A 22,356-nucleotide genomic window follows, 5' to 3' on the forward strand; every position below is an offset into this window, starting at 1 on the left:
TTCAACAAGAGTGGAAAACAAATTATAGGCACCATTTACTAGACATGTATCAAGTACTCTTTCTGGGGCTGTGGAGATGGAGTGGCAGTTAAGAGAATGCACTGTTCTTGCAGAGAAAGGGCCCAAGTTAGATTTTAAGCACCCATGTCAGTGACTTCCAGCCACCTGTCATTCTAGCGCCAGGGGAACCAACACCACTAAATAGTTCATTCACAAACACATACCCACACACCACACAGAGACACACAAAAATATACATATTAAATTTTTTTTAAACTTAAAAAAAAACCCTTTATTTCCTAGCAGCTCACAGGTCCCCAAGGAATACCTATGTTTTAGACTTTTGAGGATGTATATGGGATAGGAAGTAGTTGAGGAGAGTAAGCACAAAAGAGAAATATACTGGAACACACCAGAAATATATGTTTGAATGTTTTTCAATTATTTTCCATGGTGGGAAACTTCTCATTTTACAAGTAGCCACAGGTATTTCTTGGCAATGTAGTGTTACGTATTATGGCGATAAAAATTAAAATATACAGACCCTGATTTCAGTAAATTAATCATGAGCTAAAGCAAAGCAGAAAGAAAAATGTTTATATATCTTTATGTATACACAGGTGCACGCACATACATGCACACGCTCACACACACACACCTGTCATTCAAGTCATAGGGACTTGGAGGTAGAACTTGAAAAGACTTTAGTCAAAATAAGATGGGTAGATTTGGGGTGGCTTTTACTCCTGAAAACAATAAGAAATCACACAAAAAGTATATTTTTAAAAAATTACATTTTTCTAATCTTTAGACACCAAAAAGTTATTTATGAAAGACACCATTACTATTTATCTTTTTCATTGTCAAATTATCAAATCTGATAAAAAATAATCATGTATTAAGTAAATCAGAAGCAGGCACAGAAAAGGAATTTGTGTGGCCTTCTCACAGTGCTGTGAGCAGTGATTTAGCAATTCAATCTGTAGACAGAAATCCCTGACACTGAATTATGCCAAGTTGCTTTGTTACCAAATGAAGACTTTCAGTCAAACATGTAACATTGCTGAAATGAAGAAATATTTCCAGTATAAACTGGAGAGAACTGATAAATCAAGGATTTCATCTCCTCAAATTCATTTTCATAGCGGTGATTGTTCTTCCGAGCTGCAAGAGAAAAATTAGAAAAATAATGTTCATTTTTTAAAAAAGATTGGTTGACAAGATTTTCAAAAGACTGCTCTATAATAGTTCTTCCTGAGAGCAGGACTATTCACTGGGGAAGAAAGCGCAAGAAGAAAAATGCCTCAGAGATGCATACAATACCAATACAACTGTGCCGATGTAACTACAGTCGCTGTTGTTAGAGCTCTCGCCCCCGATTCAGCCTACCATTCATTACAAGGCTACATGTGCACAGGACTTGATAGAGGCCTGGGATGAATGTAGAGACAGGACATGGATCCATTACCAGGGAAGGAAGCATAGCTGAGTGGACTCTTCATAGCACATCTACACTGGGAGGGTGCACAAGTTAAAGGAGTGGAGAAACTAACGTGAGTGCCAGCAGAGGAAGCAAGGCAGAATTATTCAACAAAGGAGGTCAGTGAGAAGTCTGTAGACGGGTGAGAACTAAGCTTTGAGAATAATGTCAGGGTCAATACAGGTCCTGATATTTTTATAAAGCATGTTGACAGATATAGATCCAACAACCACTATAAGATTTAAGCTACAGCAAAGCCTGCTCTGCCCACTAAGGCTGTCCACTCCCCCCCAAAGAGGAAGATGCTCCTTTGGACCAACACTACGTATTGGATGTTTTTCACAAATTCCTCCATTCAAGTATATATCATTCCAAACACAGACCAGATAGAGTTTGTTAGATTTCTAATATGAGCAAGAAGGTAGACAAAAAGTATAGGGGGAAGCTGGGTCTAAGATGAACACTGGGCTCATCGAGTCCTCAACTGGTCACCTCAATGATGTCTGTCCCCTGCATACTGCCTCTATGCTCTCACCAATATCACTCAACATACCTACGCCCAAATTCTCCATTCAACCACAAATATAGAATGCATGAAAATCCAGGCTAGTAACTTTTCTCAGTATCCCATTGCTTACAGACAGACAATCATAAAACCCCAGGCTGTGACATGATATACTTCCATTTATATCATTGTCTTGAAAAAATAACAAATAATGCCCCCAAAGTTATTATAACTATATCATTGTTTTTGAAAAATCAGAATTGAAAGTATTCAAGGAGAAATAAAAACTCCACATTCTTAAATCACTGTACAAGGATTCAGGCCACTAGATCACAGATGACTCTGTTAAATATAGTTGCCCTGATTTTTAATGACTACCTAATATCTCAATTTCAAGGTCTTCACATTATTTAATATTTTCTAACTAAATCTATAGACCTTATTTAACCGCTAAAGAATATAAAATATACAGGAGCCAAGAGAAAGGCACACAGTTTCCCTGCAAAGCCATAATGGAGTAAAGAGATCATACACCCATTCACACATTACCTTCAGAAACAAGGAAATCCGCCAAGTAAAACGCAGTCTTCACAGCATTTGGTGCGTGGGAAATACCTTCCAAGTCCTTCCACTCATATGGGGCTTTCTCAGGATGCCACTGGACAGCATATATTGGATACGTAAATCCTGGGTGGAGAACACACACCAGTAAGCACAAAGAATGGTTTGTGATGGTGTTCCTATACTGTTTCATAGAAATGCTATATAAAACATTACAACTCACCAAAATCACAAACCCCAAAAGTTGCACATATGGTCTCACACAAAGTGAGATGCTCATGGCCAGGGCATCTCACTGATTTGTATGTATCCTCTTAAAACGTGAATGTGAGTTGTATTTCCAGGAAATGAGAGTGAAGTACAACAGCTGACCTGGGAATCCTTCCAGTTCTTTGACTGTGCATCTAATCTAGGACCACACCCACGCCAGGTATACATTTCACCGGTGAGTTCTATCTTCAGGCCTGAGTGCACACTCAGATGGTGACACACAACTGTAGGTCTGCACCTTGCCCCTCTTCATACATTTCCTAATCCCATGATGACTTAGGGAAATAAGAACAATCCATGCCATCATTTTTATATTCACCAACCTGTCTCAGCCTATGGGATGATTCGTGGCTTTAGGGAAACAATTGCTAAAATAAACTTTGATAGTTTAAAAACAGCTGTACTCTGCGTGATTGTAGGTCAATTATGTTTAGAACTCTTAGATATTTTACATACTCTTAGCTAAGTAAAATTATTTAAACTTTTAGATTAGGATGAAAACAGTTCTGTGTGGGGAGGAAGTCATATACGAGAATGGCCCCTTGCATGCTGACTGGTTAGAACTGAGAAAATGCCATGCATCACTTCCTCACCTTTCCTACATGCTTTAGCAGTTTCAGGTTTTTAGGACAGTATATATCTCTGAAAGTCTTTATCCACATGTGTCTTTCCTCGTTTGAATAGAAAGCAAGGTCTGCCCCTCCCCCTTCCGTGCTTTAGAATGGAAACTGTGATGGCTCTCAGAAAGCACCTGGAGAACACAGCCGTCCAGAGAAAGAATGCCATCCTCTCACACCCCACTCCGACTCTCCACTTGCACAGCAGCTTGAGAGAAAGTAAACACTACATCCAGCCTTACTGGAGTGCACAAGAAGCAAACACAGCCAGCGAACAGCTCTAAACACACACCCCTCACATCCCTCTGCCTCTTCTCCCTCTCATGCCGCTGCACTGTCTCTGTTCTGGGAGTACTCATAGTCAAAAGCAAGGCTGAGGTTAAACATGTCTAAATGAGGATTTATCTGATAATCAGGCACACAGAGACATATAGATGCTGACATTCAGAAACAAGTAAGACTTGCTCTTTAGAAAATGGTTATTGAGAGCCCAAAGGTATTCCTCTGCAACTGTAGAAATTATAACCCGTGTCACTAATTTAGAACAAGATCAAAAGTGAGATAAAAATATGCAAGTAGAGCATCAAGGGCTCCTAACTCACGGCTGTCATCAAAGTATCAGGCTGGTATGATGACATGATCAGAAGAACCAAGGAACCCAAATCTCTAATTTCCAACTTTATATTTTAAATGGCCATTCATTCATTATCTCTGTTTTCCCCCAAAGCCCTAGAAAAAGCAAAGACAAAACTCCAGTTCTCAGTGGGCCCTTAGTCTAAATGGAAAGACAGAGCTTGAACAAATACAAGTAAAGAGCAACATGCCCAAGGAACACAAAGAAAACACACAGAGCACCAAGACATGAAGAGGAAAATGATGAAGGCTTCTCAAAGATAAGATAGCTAGCTTGAGTTTTTCAAGGCAGGAGAGAGCTTACCAGAAGGCATCAGGGACATGAGGAGCTTTGGGTGACATGAGAAAATATGGGAGGAAAGAGAGGTGGGAAACACTGCTCTGTCTGGAGAGGGCAGAAATGGATGTACAATCTCAAAGGAACACAGTATGCAGGGAAAGCAGCAGAGAGCATGGGTTACATGACCAAGTAATTTGAGGCTTGTTTCTCAGTGAGATTTCATGCCTACGTGCAAGGTATGGGCAGTTAGGAGAAAGCTGGGTAGAGAGGAGAAAGTCTATACAAGATAGACTTGGGAAACAGAAATCAGCTTAAAGTTTTTAGAAGCCGGCAATGAGGCAGGGAAGCCAAAGTGGACTCAAGATTTCTACTGCAAGACGTTTGGAAGGTGATAATACTAGCAACTGGGTGGAAAGATGACAACCTCACTTCACCCTGAGCTGACCAACATTTCTCGGGATTTCCTGAATAGACATTTCTCCCACCTCTTGATTTAACAAATATGCTATGGTTTAGGAGTATTTCCCCAGATTTGGATGCTGGAAAGTTAATTCCTAAATCTTGTTACTGGTATACAGAAATGGAACCTGTAGGAATTAGGATTAGAACAGGTTAGACAGGTGAGGCCATTATAACATCAGTGATTCTGTAAGCAGGAAAACTGCCCTGACATCCCTTCATGATTTGCCATATGAAACTCAGTGATGCTCTTTATAGTCATGAAGTCCTCACCAGATGCTAACACTATGTTCCAGAACCCACTAACCTCCAGAAAAGTGGAGATTAATAAACTCTATTCCTTTTAGATTATGCTGTCTCAGAGATTCAGTCACAGCAACATAAAACAGACGAAGTCACAGTGGCAAGGCCAATCTCCAAGTAACAATCACTGCCCCACCTTACTGTGGTATTCTCCTCCCTAGGACTCTGTCCTCTCACGTTGCTCTCTCCAGCCTCACCAAATCAAAGAATCTACATGATACAAAAGCAGAGAAAGTGTCTTCTGTCTCTGGGTCCCTTTCCTGTTTCCAGCTCCTCCAAATACCCCATCAACCTTTTCTCACAGAGGGTCCCATTTAAGTTCACAGCCATGCAGTCATCACACATTCTGAGAGACAGAACATAAAGTCAGGAAAGTAACATCTCTTAAATACCATATTCACCACCACACACACTAAAACAATCAAGTGTGACCAACACTTGCAAATCCCCTCTTTGGTGCAATAACTATTATAATAATTGTACGTCTCCTCTATGAAAAATATTTTCAAGTTACCATCAAGAGTTATAGATCTGCCCTGACATCATGTTTTGAAAGATCATAGAAATGAAAACTAAATTCAATAGATATCACCATCTAGGAGGAAACATGGTAGCACACACCTGTTACCACAAAGCTCAGCGGGCTGAAACAGGAAGACCGCTACAGGCTGGAGGCCAGCCTGGGACAGAGAGTTCCTGGTTAGCCTGCACTACAGAGAGAGACTGCCTTAAAAAGCAAACAAAAATATAGTATATATTTTGTCGTGTGTTTTTTTTATTAACTCAAAGTTGTTTTCAAAGACCATTCACAATGAGGAACACAGAGATGTGCACTGACTTAAATGACAGAGTGTCATCTCCATCTGGTTCTTCATCCTCACCCTTCCTTGATCCTCACTCCTCTTCTCCATCATCACCCCAGGTCAACCTCACCTGATTTGGAATGTGGACAGAACATTCTGTCTTTGAACTCTAAAGTCACATAACTTCACTCCCAAGAAAAGAGGTCTATAAAATTAAAAGAGGTCTATAAAATTAAAGCGAGAAAATTTTAAGTCTATATGCTCTATAGTGGCACATACCTTCCATAGATGAAATGAATTCTATATTGCCATCTGTATTTGTTGTTAATATATTGAAAACCTTCTTTAACTTTTCATTTTCTGTAAAGTTCTAAAATATAAGAATAGAACAGGGGTCAATTCCGTAGTTCTCCTAAATGTGTTCTTCTCCCCAAGGAGATGCTACTGGTGGTGTAACCATGGGATACCTTCACAGAGAGGCTCCACTTGTGAAAATTTGCAGTCAGAGGCTCTAATGCTAGTGACACCAATAACTCGGCAGGAAAATTCCGGAACATTCTGCCCCGTAACGCACCTAAAATAATTTAAGCACAGAGAAATGACTGAAACACATAAACATATCAAACCTACTAAGTCACTTACTTGCAGCCGAACAGCAGCCATTATTAAGACATAATTAAGATGAGTAAATGGTAAGCCGTGCAGTCGGGCCAAGGCCTGGCAAACATGGATACAAAGGTGATATGCTCCAGATGGAATTCCCTGTCTTAAGTTTCTAATATGAATAACTACAAATAGGCTAGCCATGAAAGAACAGAGAATCTTAACTCTGGGTCTCAGAAACCTCTGAAAAATAAGAACAATTTCCAAATCTGTATGCTTGTGTTCCCAGAAAAGGACGTAGCATTTCCAATGTATTTTCAAAAGTATAGAGAACTTAAAAGAAGAGGACATGGAGAACAGATTAATGAAAACCAAAGGCCATTAGAGAACCTACTGCTTTGTAAACCAATTCAAACTTTTCAGGGACAGAGCTGGATACACGACTCAGCAGTAAAGAACACTTGCTGCTCTTGCAGAGGATTCAGGCTCAATTCCTAGCATCCATGTACAGCAGCTCACAATCACTTCTAACTCCAGCTTCAGGAGATTCTACTCCTTCTTCTGGTGTATACACACACACACACACACATACACACATACACACACACACACACACACACACACACAAACGACAGAGAGAGAGAGAGAAAGAGGGAAAAATAAATCTTCTTTTAAAATGTATACATTTAAAAAAAGAAAAAAAGAGACACCCTGCATGACTAGGAAATGCTGCTTCTACAAATCCCAGTGGTAGGTGTGAGACACAGCCTTATGCATTAATTGCTGGTCAGGGAGGAAAACGAGACTCCTACAGAAATATAAGCGGTTTCCATTCCTCCCAGTTGCCCCCAGAACTAAACAGTAAGATCCTGTTGCTGAGGATACCACACCCCTTGGATACATAAAATGATGAAACCAAGCTGGAACTGGGATGGAAGCTTCCTCCCTGCTGAGAGCTTGCATAGTGCCAGAAAGTGCCGTGCAAGTTGTTGAGAGAGAAAAGGCACCAATGGCTTCACCCAGCTGTGAACCCTGTAAACTACAGTGCCAACCTGAAAAGTAAGATATGCTCCTTGGTATGATAAGTGTCATGATTGCTAAGGCAGTAAAGCAACTTCTCTTAGATTAGATTTAAGGCTGCCTTCATAGGAGAAAATATATGCCTGGGCCTATAAAATCCAGGCATGTAAAATAATTTAAGTATGGAGAAATGACTTATACATGAAAAAATAAAATCCACTGAGTCACTGACCTTCAACTAAACAGCAGACATTATTAAGGCACAATCAGGATGAGTAAATGGTGAACAAAACACAGTGTTTCCAGAGAAGTGCCTGTGGTTGGCCCAATGCATGTATAACATGGATGCTGAGAAGATCATGGGCCCTAAAGGGAAACTCACTACTGCTGTTTAGCTAAATTGATATGATGACAAACCACAATCTAAATATTTGTGTTTATACCTACAGACAAATGCTATCCTTTAGTTAAAGAATTTTCTCTTTGCAATGAATGTAGACTCGTGGATCATCAAAGTGATGAGAATAAGTGATGCTTGAATGCTCAGTCCTAAACAGGAGATTCATCCCGCCTTCTCCACAGTTCAAGGGACATGGCAGCAGGAGGAGGAAAAGTGTAAAGGTCAGAAGAATGTTCAGTCCTAAACAGGACATTCATCCCACCTTCTCCACAGTTCAAGGAACATGGCAGCAGGAGGCGGAAAAGTGTAAAGGTCAGAAGAATATTCAGTCCTAAACAGGACATTCATCCCACCTTCTCTACAGATCAAGGAACATGGCAGCAGGAGGCGGAAAAGTGTAAAGGTCAGAAGAATGTTCAGTTCAAAACAGGACATTCATCCCACCTTCTCCACAGTTCAAGGGACATGGCAGCAGGAGGAGGAAAAGGTGTAAAGGTCAACAGACAGAAGGAATGTGAAATGCCTTTCAAAACCCATGATCACAGAGAGGCGTGGTTAAAATCAGTGAGTCACAAAACAAAAATCAAAAAGACATAAATGAGGGAAAGGGAGGAGAGCAGTTAATGGGTAGGAGGGAGGAGTGGGAGATGAGAGGGTGTGGGAGAATAAATATACATTATATTCATGTACGAAACTGACAAACAACGAGTTTAATCAACTGAAGAAAGGTTAAGCATACCAACTAAGGAGGAAGGAGCACCAACTAAGCCAAAGAAAAGATCTGCTCTGCAAACAGACAAAGGAAGCAGTGTTTCTCCACGGACCACCTCAGAATGGGGCTGATTACCAGAGACTAACCATGTGACTAGAGAACTTTGAAGTAGCCATCCTCTGGGAATGGGAGAGGCATGGGGGACTATAGTTAGGCACAGAGATCAGAATACCTGCAGAGGAGTGAAAACACAGCCCTAGAGTGTTCAAGGCTGATGCCAAGCCAGGCTCACATTCTTGCTAACAGCTTCAGTTGAGAACCCAAGTACCCTGAATAATTGCTTTGCTGTATAAACTGGGCTTCTGTTATTTGCAACCCCAAAAGCCCAACCTTAAACATATACTTCCCATAATACTCTTGCAAGGATTGAAATAATGAAAATAAGACTTTTGAATGTATGGGACATTCTATGAATTCTATGAATGATCACTACTCTTCCCTCCCAAAATCCTTAATGAGAATATCTATAGTCGGTAGTACTTAATCAAAATGACCTAAAATTTGAATGGAATTTGTTTATGATTTCTAAGCGTGTCTCAAACCACTGAAATTTCATGAGTAATATTATACTATTGAAATGATTAATACTTAACCTTACATTACTTCAGAATGGGGCTGACTACCAGATAGACTAATCAGTGACTAGAGGACTTTCAACCAGCCCAAACTCTGGAAATGGGAGAGGTTCAGGAGACTGAATTCAGCCATTTGAACAATAATTCAAACATGCTTTGAAAGAAAATGTCAATAAAAATTCTGGAACTCTAGAAACCCAAGCTCATGGAAGTTCCAAGACGGTAAGCAAATACAAGTACCTTCCTGAGTTCTGTGAAGTTACAGCAACTAGCAAGAGTGTGTGTGTAGCCTGGTGATTTGTCTTTCGGTAGCACACAAACACAATGGTCTTGTTGGGCACCGAGCCCTTTAATTTGTGAAGTCTTGCTAATTCCAAGTGTTTAGTACCAGAATAAAACTGTAATATAATACATTCAAGACAAAACAACATGTGTAGACAAAGAGAGAATTCTGGTATGAGAACAATAATATCTACTTAAAAGATTTGTACTTTAAGTATTACACATGCAAACTGGAAATCATCATTTTGATTAATTCTCAGAAAGAATTTATAGAGGTAAAAACTTTTTCAGTGAAAAGACATGAGACTAAGAGAAACTGATGGTTTCTGAATTCTTAATGACATGATCCTGAGACCAATAGAAGCAATATATTAATTATCAAAAGACAAACTTTCCTGTCATCTCCACAAATGAGTAACAGAGTGAATTCATGGCTTTGGTCGCCAAATAATTCAAAGACTAATAAATATTTCTGACTTGATACTCAGTGTTTACTAGTGCTGTTGAGAAATATTTTTAGAAGAGTTGGAGTATATTTTTACCTTCAGTGAAGTTCAATGGCAATGGAACCGAGACAGTGTTTGTAAGCGTTAGTAAGCTCTCTCCGCTAACCAGAAAAGCAAGCTCCTCAAATCCAAGGCATGTTCCCCACACAGGAAAATAGTCTCCATCGTCATAACTCTTTGGGAGAATAAAAGAGAAAACTATGTTCATTCAAACTTTGCAGGTATGTCTTTGTCTGTCGTCTGTCTCTAACAAGAAATGCACAATATTGCTTGTTATTACTGCAACACAGATTTCTGTAGAATTTTCTGGGATTCATAAGTAGGCTACACTTAATCTGTCTTCAGAAATACTATGAGGCAGGTTGGAAAAAGGCAGTTGTAGGGACATTATGTCTTGACCCAAAGAGTTTTAAAGGCCATGAGTTATTTAGTCTAGCTATTAAAAGTTATTAAGCAAGTATCTCAAAAGAGTTGTTATTGAGGAAAATGTTTAGGAGAGGCCAGAAACAATAAATGAAAAATTGCTAACAATATTTTAAGGGAGAAACAGGAATCTAAGAAACTATGGCAGAAGTGCAAGTCCAAGGCGAGGCATGTATAGTGGCTACGGGCTCTGCATGGCTAACAGACAGGGCCCGACGTATGTGCACTGACGTTCTCTGATAAAGCCACATGTGTCTTGCAGAGTCTAGACTGACTAACTAGAACTTTGTGCCTGTGTCAAGACAGCATGCTGCAGACTAAGAGCCCGAATTATCCTGAGCTATCTTTAATCTGTTTTAATAGGCATTTATTACCAACCTCTGTGCCTCACTTGATATGTTTATTACTATTAGCTACAGTCTTTGAAATACAATGCTGAACATAGCAAATATCTGGCTTTCCTCAGCCCTAAAGCTAAAACTTTTGTAAGCTAGCACCTGAAGCTCACATAAGAGACCTGTCTGCTCTACTGTAGTGTGTCACCATCAACTTGGCAAACCAGTTTTTAAACTCCTTTTGTTCTGTAACTCTTTATCTTTGACTTGTACTTGGCTCAGAATAAAACCTCTCTAGCATGAGCTGTGTCTGGTGTCAACATGTGGCTCTGAAGAAGGGTGAAGCTGGATGGAACAACCAAGAAGAGGGGAGTTAGTAGTGCAGGCATCACACCCGGTACATAAAAGAACAGATCAAAGAGAGGGACAAGCTGTACTAGCTCTGCTACTAGCTCTACTAGCTACGAGGTGTGGCTCACTCCTAGAATCCCTAAATTACATGAAGCAAAAATAACAGGCTGAAACAGATACTTGATTCCTGCATAGCACATGTCTGACTGCTAAGGGGAATAAGGCTGGAGTATCTGTGAAGGAAGCAAGACTATATACTTTATGAAAGATAGTCATCTTTATGAAAAGAGACAACCCATTTGGAGTGATAAGCAATAGCAGATTTACCTCTATGGCCTTGTTGAAAAATATTCTGGCTGTATTGGAATACTCTGACTCTGATAAGCTAGCACTTCCTCCAGGAAAAAGGATTCTGAAACAAAATCAATTAAGATATATTTTTCTCCATTCACCAAGTAAATAAATATGCTTCATTTAAAAATGTCGTTATTACTATTACATAATTACCATATATATACTCAAGTATACATATATAATATTTATAATTCTAGCCATTCAGAAACTATTGTGGTTAATAATTTTGCACATATTCTCTTAAAACTTCAATAGACAAGCTCGTTGAACAAAATATAATCTGAACAAAACAAAAGCAGAAAAAATAAAGGGAGAGAGACTGAAGAGGGTGGAGATGAAGAAGCAAATCTCCAGGTGTGGCTGGCTATGATTAAGGTGATCAGTAAGGCCAAGCCAACTATAAATACACATCTATTTTAAGTCCCAAGAGAGAATAAGACTACAAAGCACATAATAATCAGAACATTTACTTTGATTAGAATTAAATGTCTACAAGAATTTGCTTCTTCACAGTCCTGACACTTCTTAAGAAATAAACACAGAGCTGGGCAGTGGTGGCGCACGCCTTTATTCCCAGCACTTGGGAGGCTGAGGCAGGCGGATCTCTGTGAGTTCGAGGCCAGCCTAGTCTATAAGAGCTAGTTCCAGGACATGCTCCAAAGCCACAGAGAAACCCTGTCTCAAAACACACACACACAAAGAAAGAAATGAACACTGCATTAGGAAATCTTGACAATCCACACAATTGTCATTCTCAGAAGTCTTAGATGAGTCACAAATGTTAAATTTCTTTTCATTCTAACCAAATAAATAAAATATATAAAAAAATTATGATGCTTTTATATCAGGTTTTTAGATTAATGTTAAATGTTTTAATTCTTTAACACATATTGAAATAACCACTATATTGAAAATACAATAGTTTTCAATATATCCTTGAGATAACAAAGGCTATTCAAAAGTGGTCTGGCTTTTCTGGCCAACAAAAGTTGGACTAAACATATTAAGTTCTAAAGTTCTAAAAATATTTGAATATCAGTTTGTAATATTATGCTGGAGTCTTTTATTTTGAATTTATCTGTGTGTGTGTGTGTGTGTGTGTGTGTGTGTGTGTGTGTGTGTGTTAGAGAGAGAGGCGTATGAGCACAGAATGTATGTTTTCTTTCCACATGTGGGGACGAATTCAGCTCACTAGGCTTGTGTGACAAGCACATTTAGGCCCTCTTACCAGCCAGAGGCCATTTTTGCATTGAAGAAATACATCATTCTTCTTCTATGATTCAGGCTTGGTGTCAGTCTGTGACAAGACTGGTTTCCATTGTCAGGAAACTAAGTCTGTGTGCTGAAACACTACTCCAGACCACAGCAGGAAACCCTGGATGACTGGAGGAGACCAATCCCCATTAAGCTTGGATTTTAAAAGCTGCCTCTGACCACACCTAATTCATGGGACCTTATAGTTCTTTACACAGTAGAACTGGCCCAACATCCCCAGATAACAGTCTCCCTGAGCACAGGCTCCATACTTTGTCTGGTATGTGTTCTCCCATAAGACAGTGTGAAGTTCACTCCGCGTTACCTCAGGGAAAGTATTTTTTGAGCTTACATTATTATACTTTATTTTTTCTGTTTCCATTCAGAGACAGTAAATTACAACTGTCTAGTGTAATTTTCACCAATCTAATGCCCAGCTTCAGAGTCTGTGCTGTGGAGAGGGAGTCAGTCTCTGGGATGATGTCAGTACCTTAACTTTCTAGGTGTCTTAACACAACTCCTCAAGCTGAAAGCAACGAAAAGTAGTTTTCATTGGATTTCAAATCCCGTTTTATGGGCTAACTACTCACATATTTTATGGTGAAGCAGAGAAATTTTTTAAAGAACTATTCAAATTACCTCTGAAAGATGATCAACCAGTAATCTCAGACATAGGACTTGAATATTTCAAAATATTTAGGCACTTAAACAAAAATTAAGTTAAAAATCATGGGTCCCGTAAGTAACAATTACACATTCCTACTTGCTTCCTGCTCAGGACTATGACTAACCCTGAACCTTAAGGACCAGGCAAGTCCTCTACCACTGGGCTGCACTCCCGGCCTTCTTGTCTTTTTCTTTCTCAGACTGGTGAACTTTCTGCTCTCTTCTCTCGGGCTCCCAGAGAACTGGAATTACAGTACAGGCTTCAGCCTTCAGGTCTTGTCCTACCTCTCATTCTTCGCTGCAGCTTTACATCTCCCTTCAAAACAGTCAACAGAAGCACTTGGGAAGTTATCAGAAAACTTTAATATGTGCACACTGACACACTGTATTAAGACTTGATACAATATCAAGCCAACTTACCCATTGATAGATCTGAAAAGTTCTGTATACTGTGTAAGTGGAAGATCAAGCCTGAAAATAATTGAAAAAAAAAACAGTTTTATAAAGGAAATCATTTCTGAAGCCTAAGAAAAAAGAAGTCACCACCTTAATTTTTAAACATTTAAATAAAAAATTAAGTCTTTTTAGATATTGCAGATTGAACCCAAGGCCTTGAACATACAGGGCAAGTGCTACAAAACTTTTACCTAAATATCAGACAATACTGCATTTCCACTCTAGAGGTATTCTTGTCAAGCTATGAAAATCACAGGATTATACCCTGTGTAGCTAATCAGAAATGTTAATGTTTTTCTGGGATTAATTACATTCAATATTTTAAAGTAGATGCTAATATAATCAAACACCGGACACTAGTAATATCTATTAGCCAAGAAACCTAAAAATATTCAGCCATTTTATATAAAGACAAAAAATTTGAAAGTTTTTTGGGGCTGGAGAAATGGTTCAACAGTATAAAGTTCTTGCTGCTATTCTAGAACATCCAAGTCCAGTTGTCCTGGGATAGAGATGCTGATTCCGGCCTGCGTGACAGAGCTGGCATACAGAGCAAGAAGATAGAAAGATGTGACAAAATGGGCATAGAGAGGTGTGGTCAAAGGTGTGGGCATGACTAAAGCCATTCACCTGGTTACCTGGGAAACAGAATGCTAGTGAATTTCCCCCTCAGTTTATGTTTTGATATATATGGCTGTTTGGAGAATAAATGCAGAGGAATTTTCAGTATGTGAACTCAGGATTTCATGAGGGTTCACTAAGAATCTCACTCCTAATAAAGCTATGTGAGTTGTGTCTTTATTCCCATGCCTCCATGTGGGCTCAGACAGATAGTTTATGTTGGGGATGGACTTTGACACAGGCTCCAGGGGAGAACTCCACACATTGTCCACTGGTTAAACCAGGAGGGTTACAAAACAAAAACAAAGCAGACGTGAAGATGGGAAGGGGTTGGCTGGGATGAGAGGGTGGTTGGCAGGGGTGGGAGGAAATAGTAAAAGACAAGGCTGCTTACAACATCATACACTTTGGTTGTAGGACACAAAGAAATCAGTCTTAAACTGAGCAGGAAGTTCTCCTGCTGGCTAGCTTTCCTGGCACTGAAAGATGCTACACTGGCTTCTGGCAGAGGAAAGACACCAACAGTCTTACCTAGCACTAGATTCTACATGATGAAATAACAGACCTGCCAAGAAAGATGCACCCACTGGAACAATAGTGGCGAGACTGTCTGTGAGAATAAACAACCATTCCTTTGCTTGAATTTGAAGCCTGTCCCACAAGAGGGCTTCCATCAATGGTACTGTAAACATAGCTAAAACCCATGGCTGAACTCACAGTAGCTATGGTTACAGGCATGAAACTTACACAAGATCAAGCCAGTTAAAAGTTCCAGCAGATATGGGGAAGGGGCTATCAAGGCCCCACCCCTAGCTAAGGAGCTGATGGCAGTTAGTGGCTGATGGGAGAGGAGAGTCACTTTTCTTTTGAGATATTGGTAGGTTGTCCATGCCCCACTGGATATGAATATGAGCCCTTAATTGGATGTACTGACTGAAAAATGTATTTTTTCAACAGACATGAAGTTGAAAGGGAAATGCACTTGGTGTGGGCTGGGAGTCCTACAGGAAGTTGGAAGAGGGAAGGGGTGAATATGATCAGGATACATTGTATACGTGTATGAAAATTTCAATGACACTTTGAACTATTATTTTTAAAAGGGTAGGAATGAGTGGCATGATCATAATGCATGATATACATACATGAAACTGTCAGAGAAATTTTAAAAAACCTTCTCAACAGTTATGAGAAATAACTTCCTCTCTCCACAATCAAAATGAGCCCAGTACTGATGGCACAAGTCTAGCTTCAGTAGCATGGAAAGCCATGGGGTCACCAGTGCCTGACGGCAACAGCTCTCCTACTGACAGGAAGACCTAGGGAACTATTTTCAAAAGCCAAAACTTTAGTCTTCTGATTTATAAATGTTCAGAACTATTTTAAATGCTTTGTGAACTGACTGAGTGTATTCTAAAATAGATGGGCCAGCTTGGGCTGTGGTGTTCAACCTTTCAGGACCCCGTCTTTTCTAATAGTCCCACAGTTGGGAATGGCAACCTGAAAGTACCAAGTCCTGAGAAAGGTGATCAGAAAGGGTAGGCTGAAACCAAGGCCAAGCATCACCTACAGCAGAATTCTGCCCAGGTCTCCCATCCACCTTCTCCCCTCTACCAGAAAGTGTCCCCAGCAACCAATCTAACAGTAATGCTGCAAAAAACTCTCTTCATTGTACACATAGAATTTCTGCCCCATACATTATAGTTACTACAGGATCACATGATCCCAATTTCAAGGAGTAAGTCTGAAAATCAACTTTAGTGCCAGCGCTGGAGTTTAGCCCACATGCTGCCAATCAGGTTTTCAGTATCTTGTCATAACTGCTAATATTCCACAAGTCATCTGGTTTCAAGACTCCCACCTATTTCTTTCTCTGCACCCTTGTATTTGATGAGTCATCATTTTTACTGATTTTTAAGGCCACGCACCTATCAACTCATAACCTCAGCAGCACCCCCGTCTTTTATTTCTCACCCACACTCTCAGCAGCCTCTGGACAGGACTGCCCACTGTGATGGCTCTGCAGTGTCTTTCCCACATCGGCAACAACCTCTGAAATAGGGGTTTAAAACTTCCATAAACTTTGAAACACTGTGCTGGAGACTCTCGGGGGCCTCTTACTCAGCTCTATAACTTGAGTAAATAATTTCACTGAGATCAGATTCAGCACCAACAAATTAAACACGAACCTTAAGGGTAAAGACAGTTGTCAAATGTGAAAGGTGAAACAAGACAATCCTTAGGAATCTCAACATAAAGACTGGTTTGTTTTTTTTTTTTTATAAAACCTTAAATCTGAGATTCTCCAACCTGTGAGTCATAACCCCTTTAGTAAACCGCTATCTCCAAAAATATTTACTTTAGGACAGATAACAGTAGCAAAATTACTGTTATGAAGTAGCAAAAGAAAACAATTTAATAGCGAGGGGTCACCACAACACGAGGAACTATATTAAAAGGTCATAGTATTAGGAATGTTGAGAACCACTGCTCTAATCATAATATTTGCCTTTTGAATACTAATAGTATATAAATTATAACTCCTTATTGCAATTATTTGCACAATAGGTTGCAATAGTGTTTTGTGCATGAATTTTCACAATAGATTAGATGAGAATTCTACAAGATTCTCATGCACTGATTTTAGCTGACAAAGTAAGTGTGCTTACAAGATTTTTGTTTAACTTTTTTCAAGTGAAAAATGAGTGATTAAATCAATGCCTTTGAGCTGAAAGTATAAGATTGTGTTATTTTTCTCAGTCATATTATCATAAAATAAATACTTTTGTAAAGGTGTTTTTATTACTATATTTCTTTAAGCATGTGTGTGTGTGTGTGTGTGTGTGTGTTTGTGTGTATGCAAGCATGTGAGTTGGATCCACAGAGCTAAAGCTCCAAGTGGTTGTGAGCTGCCCTACACAGGTTCAGGGAGGCTCTGGAAGAACATCAAGTACTCTTAACCACTGGGGCATGTATGTCTCCAACCCCAAACTGAACTCCTTTAAAACTAAAATACCTCTCATTGACCCTACAGCAATACTAATACAGTCATCACTGACAAACTTTCAGCAGATGGGAAAGTATATTTATAGTCATCTTCTAAAATACGTCCTTCATCCCTGAAGTGTTCCCTTATGCTAGTAGTCAGCAGGAAGCTGACTAAACTGGAGATTCTACTATGATTTTTTTTTAAAGATTTATTTATTATGTATACAACATTCTGCCTCAATGTATGCTTGCATGCCAGAGGAGGGCGCCAGATCTCAGTACAGATGGTTGTGAGCCACCATGTGGTTGCAGGGAATTGAACTCAGGACCTCTGGAAGAGCAGCCAGTGCTCTTAACCTCTGAGCCATCTCTCCAGCCCTCTACTATGATTTTTATGGTGTCTGTGAGGAGTGTCTTTTCTGGGGTGAAGGAAGCGATCATGTCTTTCTCAATGCTAACAGACATATAGCATACTTTCAGTGACATTATAGACACACAGAACTTTAAAAACAACTTAATGGGAGTCTACAGGCAATAAGTTTATGACTGAAATCAAAGGCATCATCATTCCATTTAATGATGCAATCATAGGAAAGTCATTTTAGAGATAAAAGACGACTCTTTACACCCTTGGCGGAAATCCCAGAAGCATACCTTATGGGTACAACTCTCGCACCTGCGGACTCCAAGTACTTCACATAGGATGCAGCAATGTAGTATTTTCCCAGGTTTCTCATCTCCTTGCTACTGCATTTTTGCATTAATACTCCTAAATTTCAAAAAAAGTATTAATTTCAAGCAATGTAATTTATTTCTTCCTCAAAACTGAATGGCGGCATAATGCATATGTCACTATTTTGGTTTCTCAGTTCACAGATCTGCATCTCCTCCAAGTCTACATATAGTCATTGGGAGAGCAGTGGAGAAGGGTGATCGCAGTTTGTTACCACACCAGGAATGTTCCAGAAGTCCCCAAAGTACATTTATAATAGCCCCAGCTTTCTTCACACAACCGTAGACAACTCACTAAGTCTATAGGGTGCCAACCCCTTGCCCCACAAAGACACATTTCTATACTTGTCAGCAAAGTCAAGGTGGAAATACCTTTCATCTCCATCTATTTAGGTAACCAGCATTCACCACACTCATTGAGACTATTAACAGGTCTTTATCCTTTCTGAAAAAGCCCTCAAACTTTAGTTTCCCACAGAAATAAAGCTGATGACATCACCGTCCCCTCATCCATTCACTATGGCTTAATCACACTGTATGCCAGGCACTGAACTAGGTACTAAGGACACCGGAATTAAAGAAAAAGAAAAGAAAAATCTTTACCCTGCAGGCTTTAATGCTAGTGGGTGGAAGAGGAAAGAGGTTAAGACAAACAATACAGAGATTTGTTTTTAGATCCAATTATGAGGGCTGGTGCTTGTGTCAAGAAGGAAGACAAAGAAATAGGTGTTCCATTTACAATGTCCCTTAAACAGGGTGGCAAGTCCTCCCTGGGAAAGCAGAACAAGTCTTCAGAGCGGTGGAGCAAGTCCTTCTGGGAAGGATACAATGTGCCGCTTAATCCAAAGCATCAGTGGGGTGGTGCAATGAACCATACACCCACATGTGGAAGAAGAGAAATTCAGGGCAAAGAACAGTACCATGCCAAGGTCATGAGTTAGCCGGTCACTCTGCAAGAAGTCCATCAGACTGGAAATATGTCAGAGAAAGCAAGAAGGCAACTGTTAATGGAAGAGAGATATGCAGGCCAATAGGGGCTACCATCTTCATTATATTCCTCAGAGGTTACTGGAACTTCATAAGCTCTGCGACTTCATGCTCTGTCCCTCTCATCTCTCTGAATTCCCCTTACCAGAGAAACCCAAGTCCAGCACACTGACATCCAACATTCATCAATGAATGACAGGGCATGCTTAACATGTACAGTGTCTTGGATCCAGCCCTGGCCTCCAGAAAGTAAACAACGAAAAAACATCACATCTGCACATTGACTATCTGTGACTCTGTGAGACAGCCTGTCACTAGAACTGTCTCAGTGAGACAATCGCATTGGTATTCTTGGCGTCTTACAATAGTCGACAGGAATCGCTCCTGAATATCAAATGTCCGAATGTATCTAGTAAGAATGTTTCTCTCCTCCCCATCAGGTAAGATAGTCTTCACAATGAAAACTAAGAAGAGCACAGAAGTACCCTGGGAGACAGAGTGATGTAAAGCAGGAGGGGAGGTGCTACAAGGACTGCATGAAGAATCGTGGGAACCCAAGTGCCTGCAACAGTAAATTAATTCCACCATCACACCCCAGCCCACTCATTTCTCCCATTCTTAGGCAGAGTTCAGACTGTAAGCCCTGTCTCTCAACATGTGCCCCCAATGCCATGTGCACTTCAGGGTATCTCACAACTTCTGTGGCTATCTTCTCCTTGACTCCTTTGTGTTTCCTAAAGTAGTAGCTTACACAGACTATGTGCTCCATCAACTATATTATCTTAATTGATTGGGTAGAGGAGGCTTCAAGATGGCTTAGCAGTAGGTACAGGCACTTGTTGCTGAGCCTGAGGACCTGAGTTCAATCCCTAGGGCCCACATGGAGAGAGGAGAGAACTGACTCCTAAAGCTGTCTTTTGACCTTCATAGGTGCATGTGACAAGCATACAATATAGCTGATAACTGTAAATATAAAAGAAAAACTACACATGCAAAATAACTATAAATATAAAAGAAAAATTGCAATTGATCAGGTTAACCAAAAGCATGCTTTTGCTATACTCAACTGAGAGTTGCTTCGACTCTAGAAAATAAAATAAATCTTCTGTCATTGTTTTTTTTTTCTTTCTTTTCCCTAAACCTACAAATACAATTCACTACATATGTTACATGATTCAACTTGAATAACCTAACCATCACCAGAAACAGCTTTGGCAGAAAGGTTCCAAATGTTAATGAGCAACCCATTTGAAAACTGGGTCATTCCCAAATTCATAAACAAATTTTCTAGTTTCTGTTTAGTGCTCAACTGTAACACCAATCAAACAGCATAATCCTACTTATGCTTACCCATAAACATCATTTGTCCAATTTTAACCAAAATTTCTCCTTGGTGGCTTTTCAAATGTCTGACATGATTGCAAACCAATTTTACCATCTGAAATGCAAATATCCTGGAAACTATTACAAGCTCTACTTTTCAAATAGAACTGGCATTCGGATCCTCAGAACCACCGTTGCCACTTGATGCCAAGAACGGCAAAGTCCAAGCCACATTTTAACTCCTTACCTATTTCACTTTTCTGTTTTATTTATTGTGTCTTCATTTATGTCCTCAACCAAGGAAATGTGAGTAAATTTAACCATGTGCAGAATTTCTGGGATAAGAAAGGCAGGGAAAATGGTGGGGACACAGGGCAGGAAAAGTACCCCTCACAATGGAGTCTGGTTGAATCCCCCCACCAGCTAACACTCAAGAGTGGATTCATGTTTATAAAGGTGTTTCTCCCTTCTCTGTGGTACACCTTTAATTTTCTAGGAGTTTCACGTCATTTGCAGTAAGACATATCCTAACCCCTTACTCTACTCAACCACTTGAAGTTCTGGTTTTATCCTGTTCAGAACATCTCTGCATGCTCCTTACAATCTTAATTCTCATCATGGAAAAAGAGAACAGGAATAAAGAGGGAGGTCCTGTGGACATCTCTTGAACAATGACCACTTGTTCATTAGAAGTGGAGTCTTTTGTGTAGACTCCATGCTCTCCCGTGTGTTTCATTTTTACACTGAGAGTCTCTCTTAACACTTTTGATCGATCCCAGTTCGGCTTCACAACTCGCTCTCCCTAAAATTCTTTTCGCTCAAAAGCGGAAGCCTCAAATCCAGACTTTGCCTGAGCTGTGTGCTTCCTAAAGTTCACGGGACCGCCCCAGGCTGCTTTGATGAGAAACAGCGGGCGTCGGGGATCCGCACACCTCTCCGGAGCAGTGACAGCTTCGTGGGCTGCCCCTCGTCGACACCCGTCCCCACCCTGAGTGGTCCCGGGCCTCCTTACCGATGATGGGTTTCTTCGGGCCTCGCTGATGGGGTCTGGATAGCCCGGGGCTCGGGGGCCCACACAGCAGCAAAGCCAGCACGCACAGCAGGTGGCCCAGGCTCGCCATCGCCCCCTGGCCCGCCAGCGCCTCCGGCCGCCTTTCAAAGGCTCTGCGGCGCGGCGCGCGCACTGGTGGGGTCGGGCAGGGGCGCAGCCCCGCGGCCTGGGCGGTGCTCGAGCCTCGAGGGCGCGCACGGCCGCGCCGCTCAGGCCTATGGGAAATGCAGTCCGGGCGCGCGCGTGCGGCGGCCGCGGGGCGAGGTCGGGCGGCTCAGGGAGCGTGCTCGGCGCCGCCCCATCGCCCTGCGCGCGACCAGCGACCCGCGGCCCCGCGAGAGGATCGCCCCGGGCGACCGCTGCTGAGAGAGTGGAGACGCGGCGGGTGGACTCCCGCTGGCCTCCGCGTGCTGTGAGTTCTCCCTGAGAACTATTATGTCTCCGGGAGAGGTCACCCACACCGAACCACAGAACCGAGGCGACCAGACCCGGACCTGAGGGCGACCTCGGGTCCCGCCTGGCCCTGTGTGGTAACCAAGTAGCGGAGGCCTGTGAGGTTCTAGAAGTCGCCAAAGAACTCTGCTGCATAAAAGCATAGGTCCCTGGCTCAGATATGCTGACAGCATTCGATGTTTGGACGCGGGATGACTTCCTGGAGACATTCTACTGATCTCAATTTATTTGGGCACACGGACTTCTGGAGGAACTGAAGAGCAGACCACAGAGGACACCTTCACGCGCCGGTCCCC

The 22,356-nt window shown here is 41.0% G+C and overlaps 1 protein-coding gene across 1 annotated transcript; it reads right to left on the reverse strand.

Moving 5' to 3' along the window:
* Positions 1–265: 265 nt before the first annotated feature.
* Positions 266–21,784, reverse strand: Ggh (gamma-glutamyl hydrolase). The gene is made up of 9 exons (XM_041667557.1): positions 21,569–21,784; positions 18,169–18,283; positions 13,873–13,923; positions 11,506–11,590; positions 10,106–10,244; positions 6,379–6,485; positions 6,191–6,281; positions 2,535–2,672; positions 266–1,164 (listed from the first exon to the last, which is right to left on the reverse strand). Exons 1-9 carry the CDS (start codon positions 21,675–21,677, stop codon positions 1,043–1,045), a joined length of 957 nt encoding a protein of 318 aa, XP_041523491.1. The 5' UTR covers positions 21,678–21,784; the 3' UTR covers positions 266–1,042.
* Positions 21,785–22,356: the final 572 nt, after the last annotated feature.

Source organism: Microtus oregoni, unplaced genomic scaffold (assembly GCF_018167655.1).
Source record: "Microtus oregoni isolate MIOR12 unplaced genomic scaffold, Mior012 000017F_ref0000208, whole genome shotgun sequence".
Taxonomy (NCBI): domain Eukaryota; kingdom Metazoa; phylum Chordata; class Mammalia; order Rodentia; family Cricetidae; genus Microtus; species Microtus oregoni.

What these genes read in the sequence shown, in the direction of transcription:
- Ggh (XM_041667557.1), bottom strand. Translation starts at nt 21,677, where the DNA reads ATGGCGAGCCTGGGCCACCTGCTGTGCGTGCTGGCTTTGCTGCTGTGT. An exon ending in CTTTTCAGATCTATCAATGG is followed by an intron (nt 11,591 to 13,872) that starts GTAAGTTGGCTT and finishes ATTTTGTTTCAG; the next exon opens with AATCCTTTTTCCTGGAGGAA. An exon ending in TTTTCAACAAGGCCATAGAG is followed by an intron (nt 10,245 to 11,505) that starts GTAAATCTGCTA and finishes ATTCTCCCAAAG; the next exon opens with AGTTATGACGATGGAGACTA.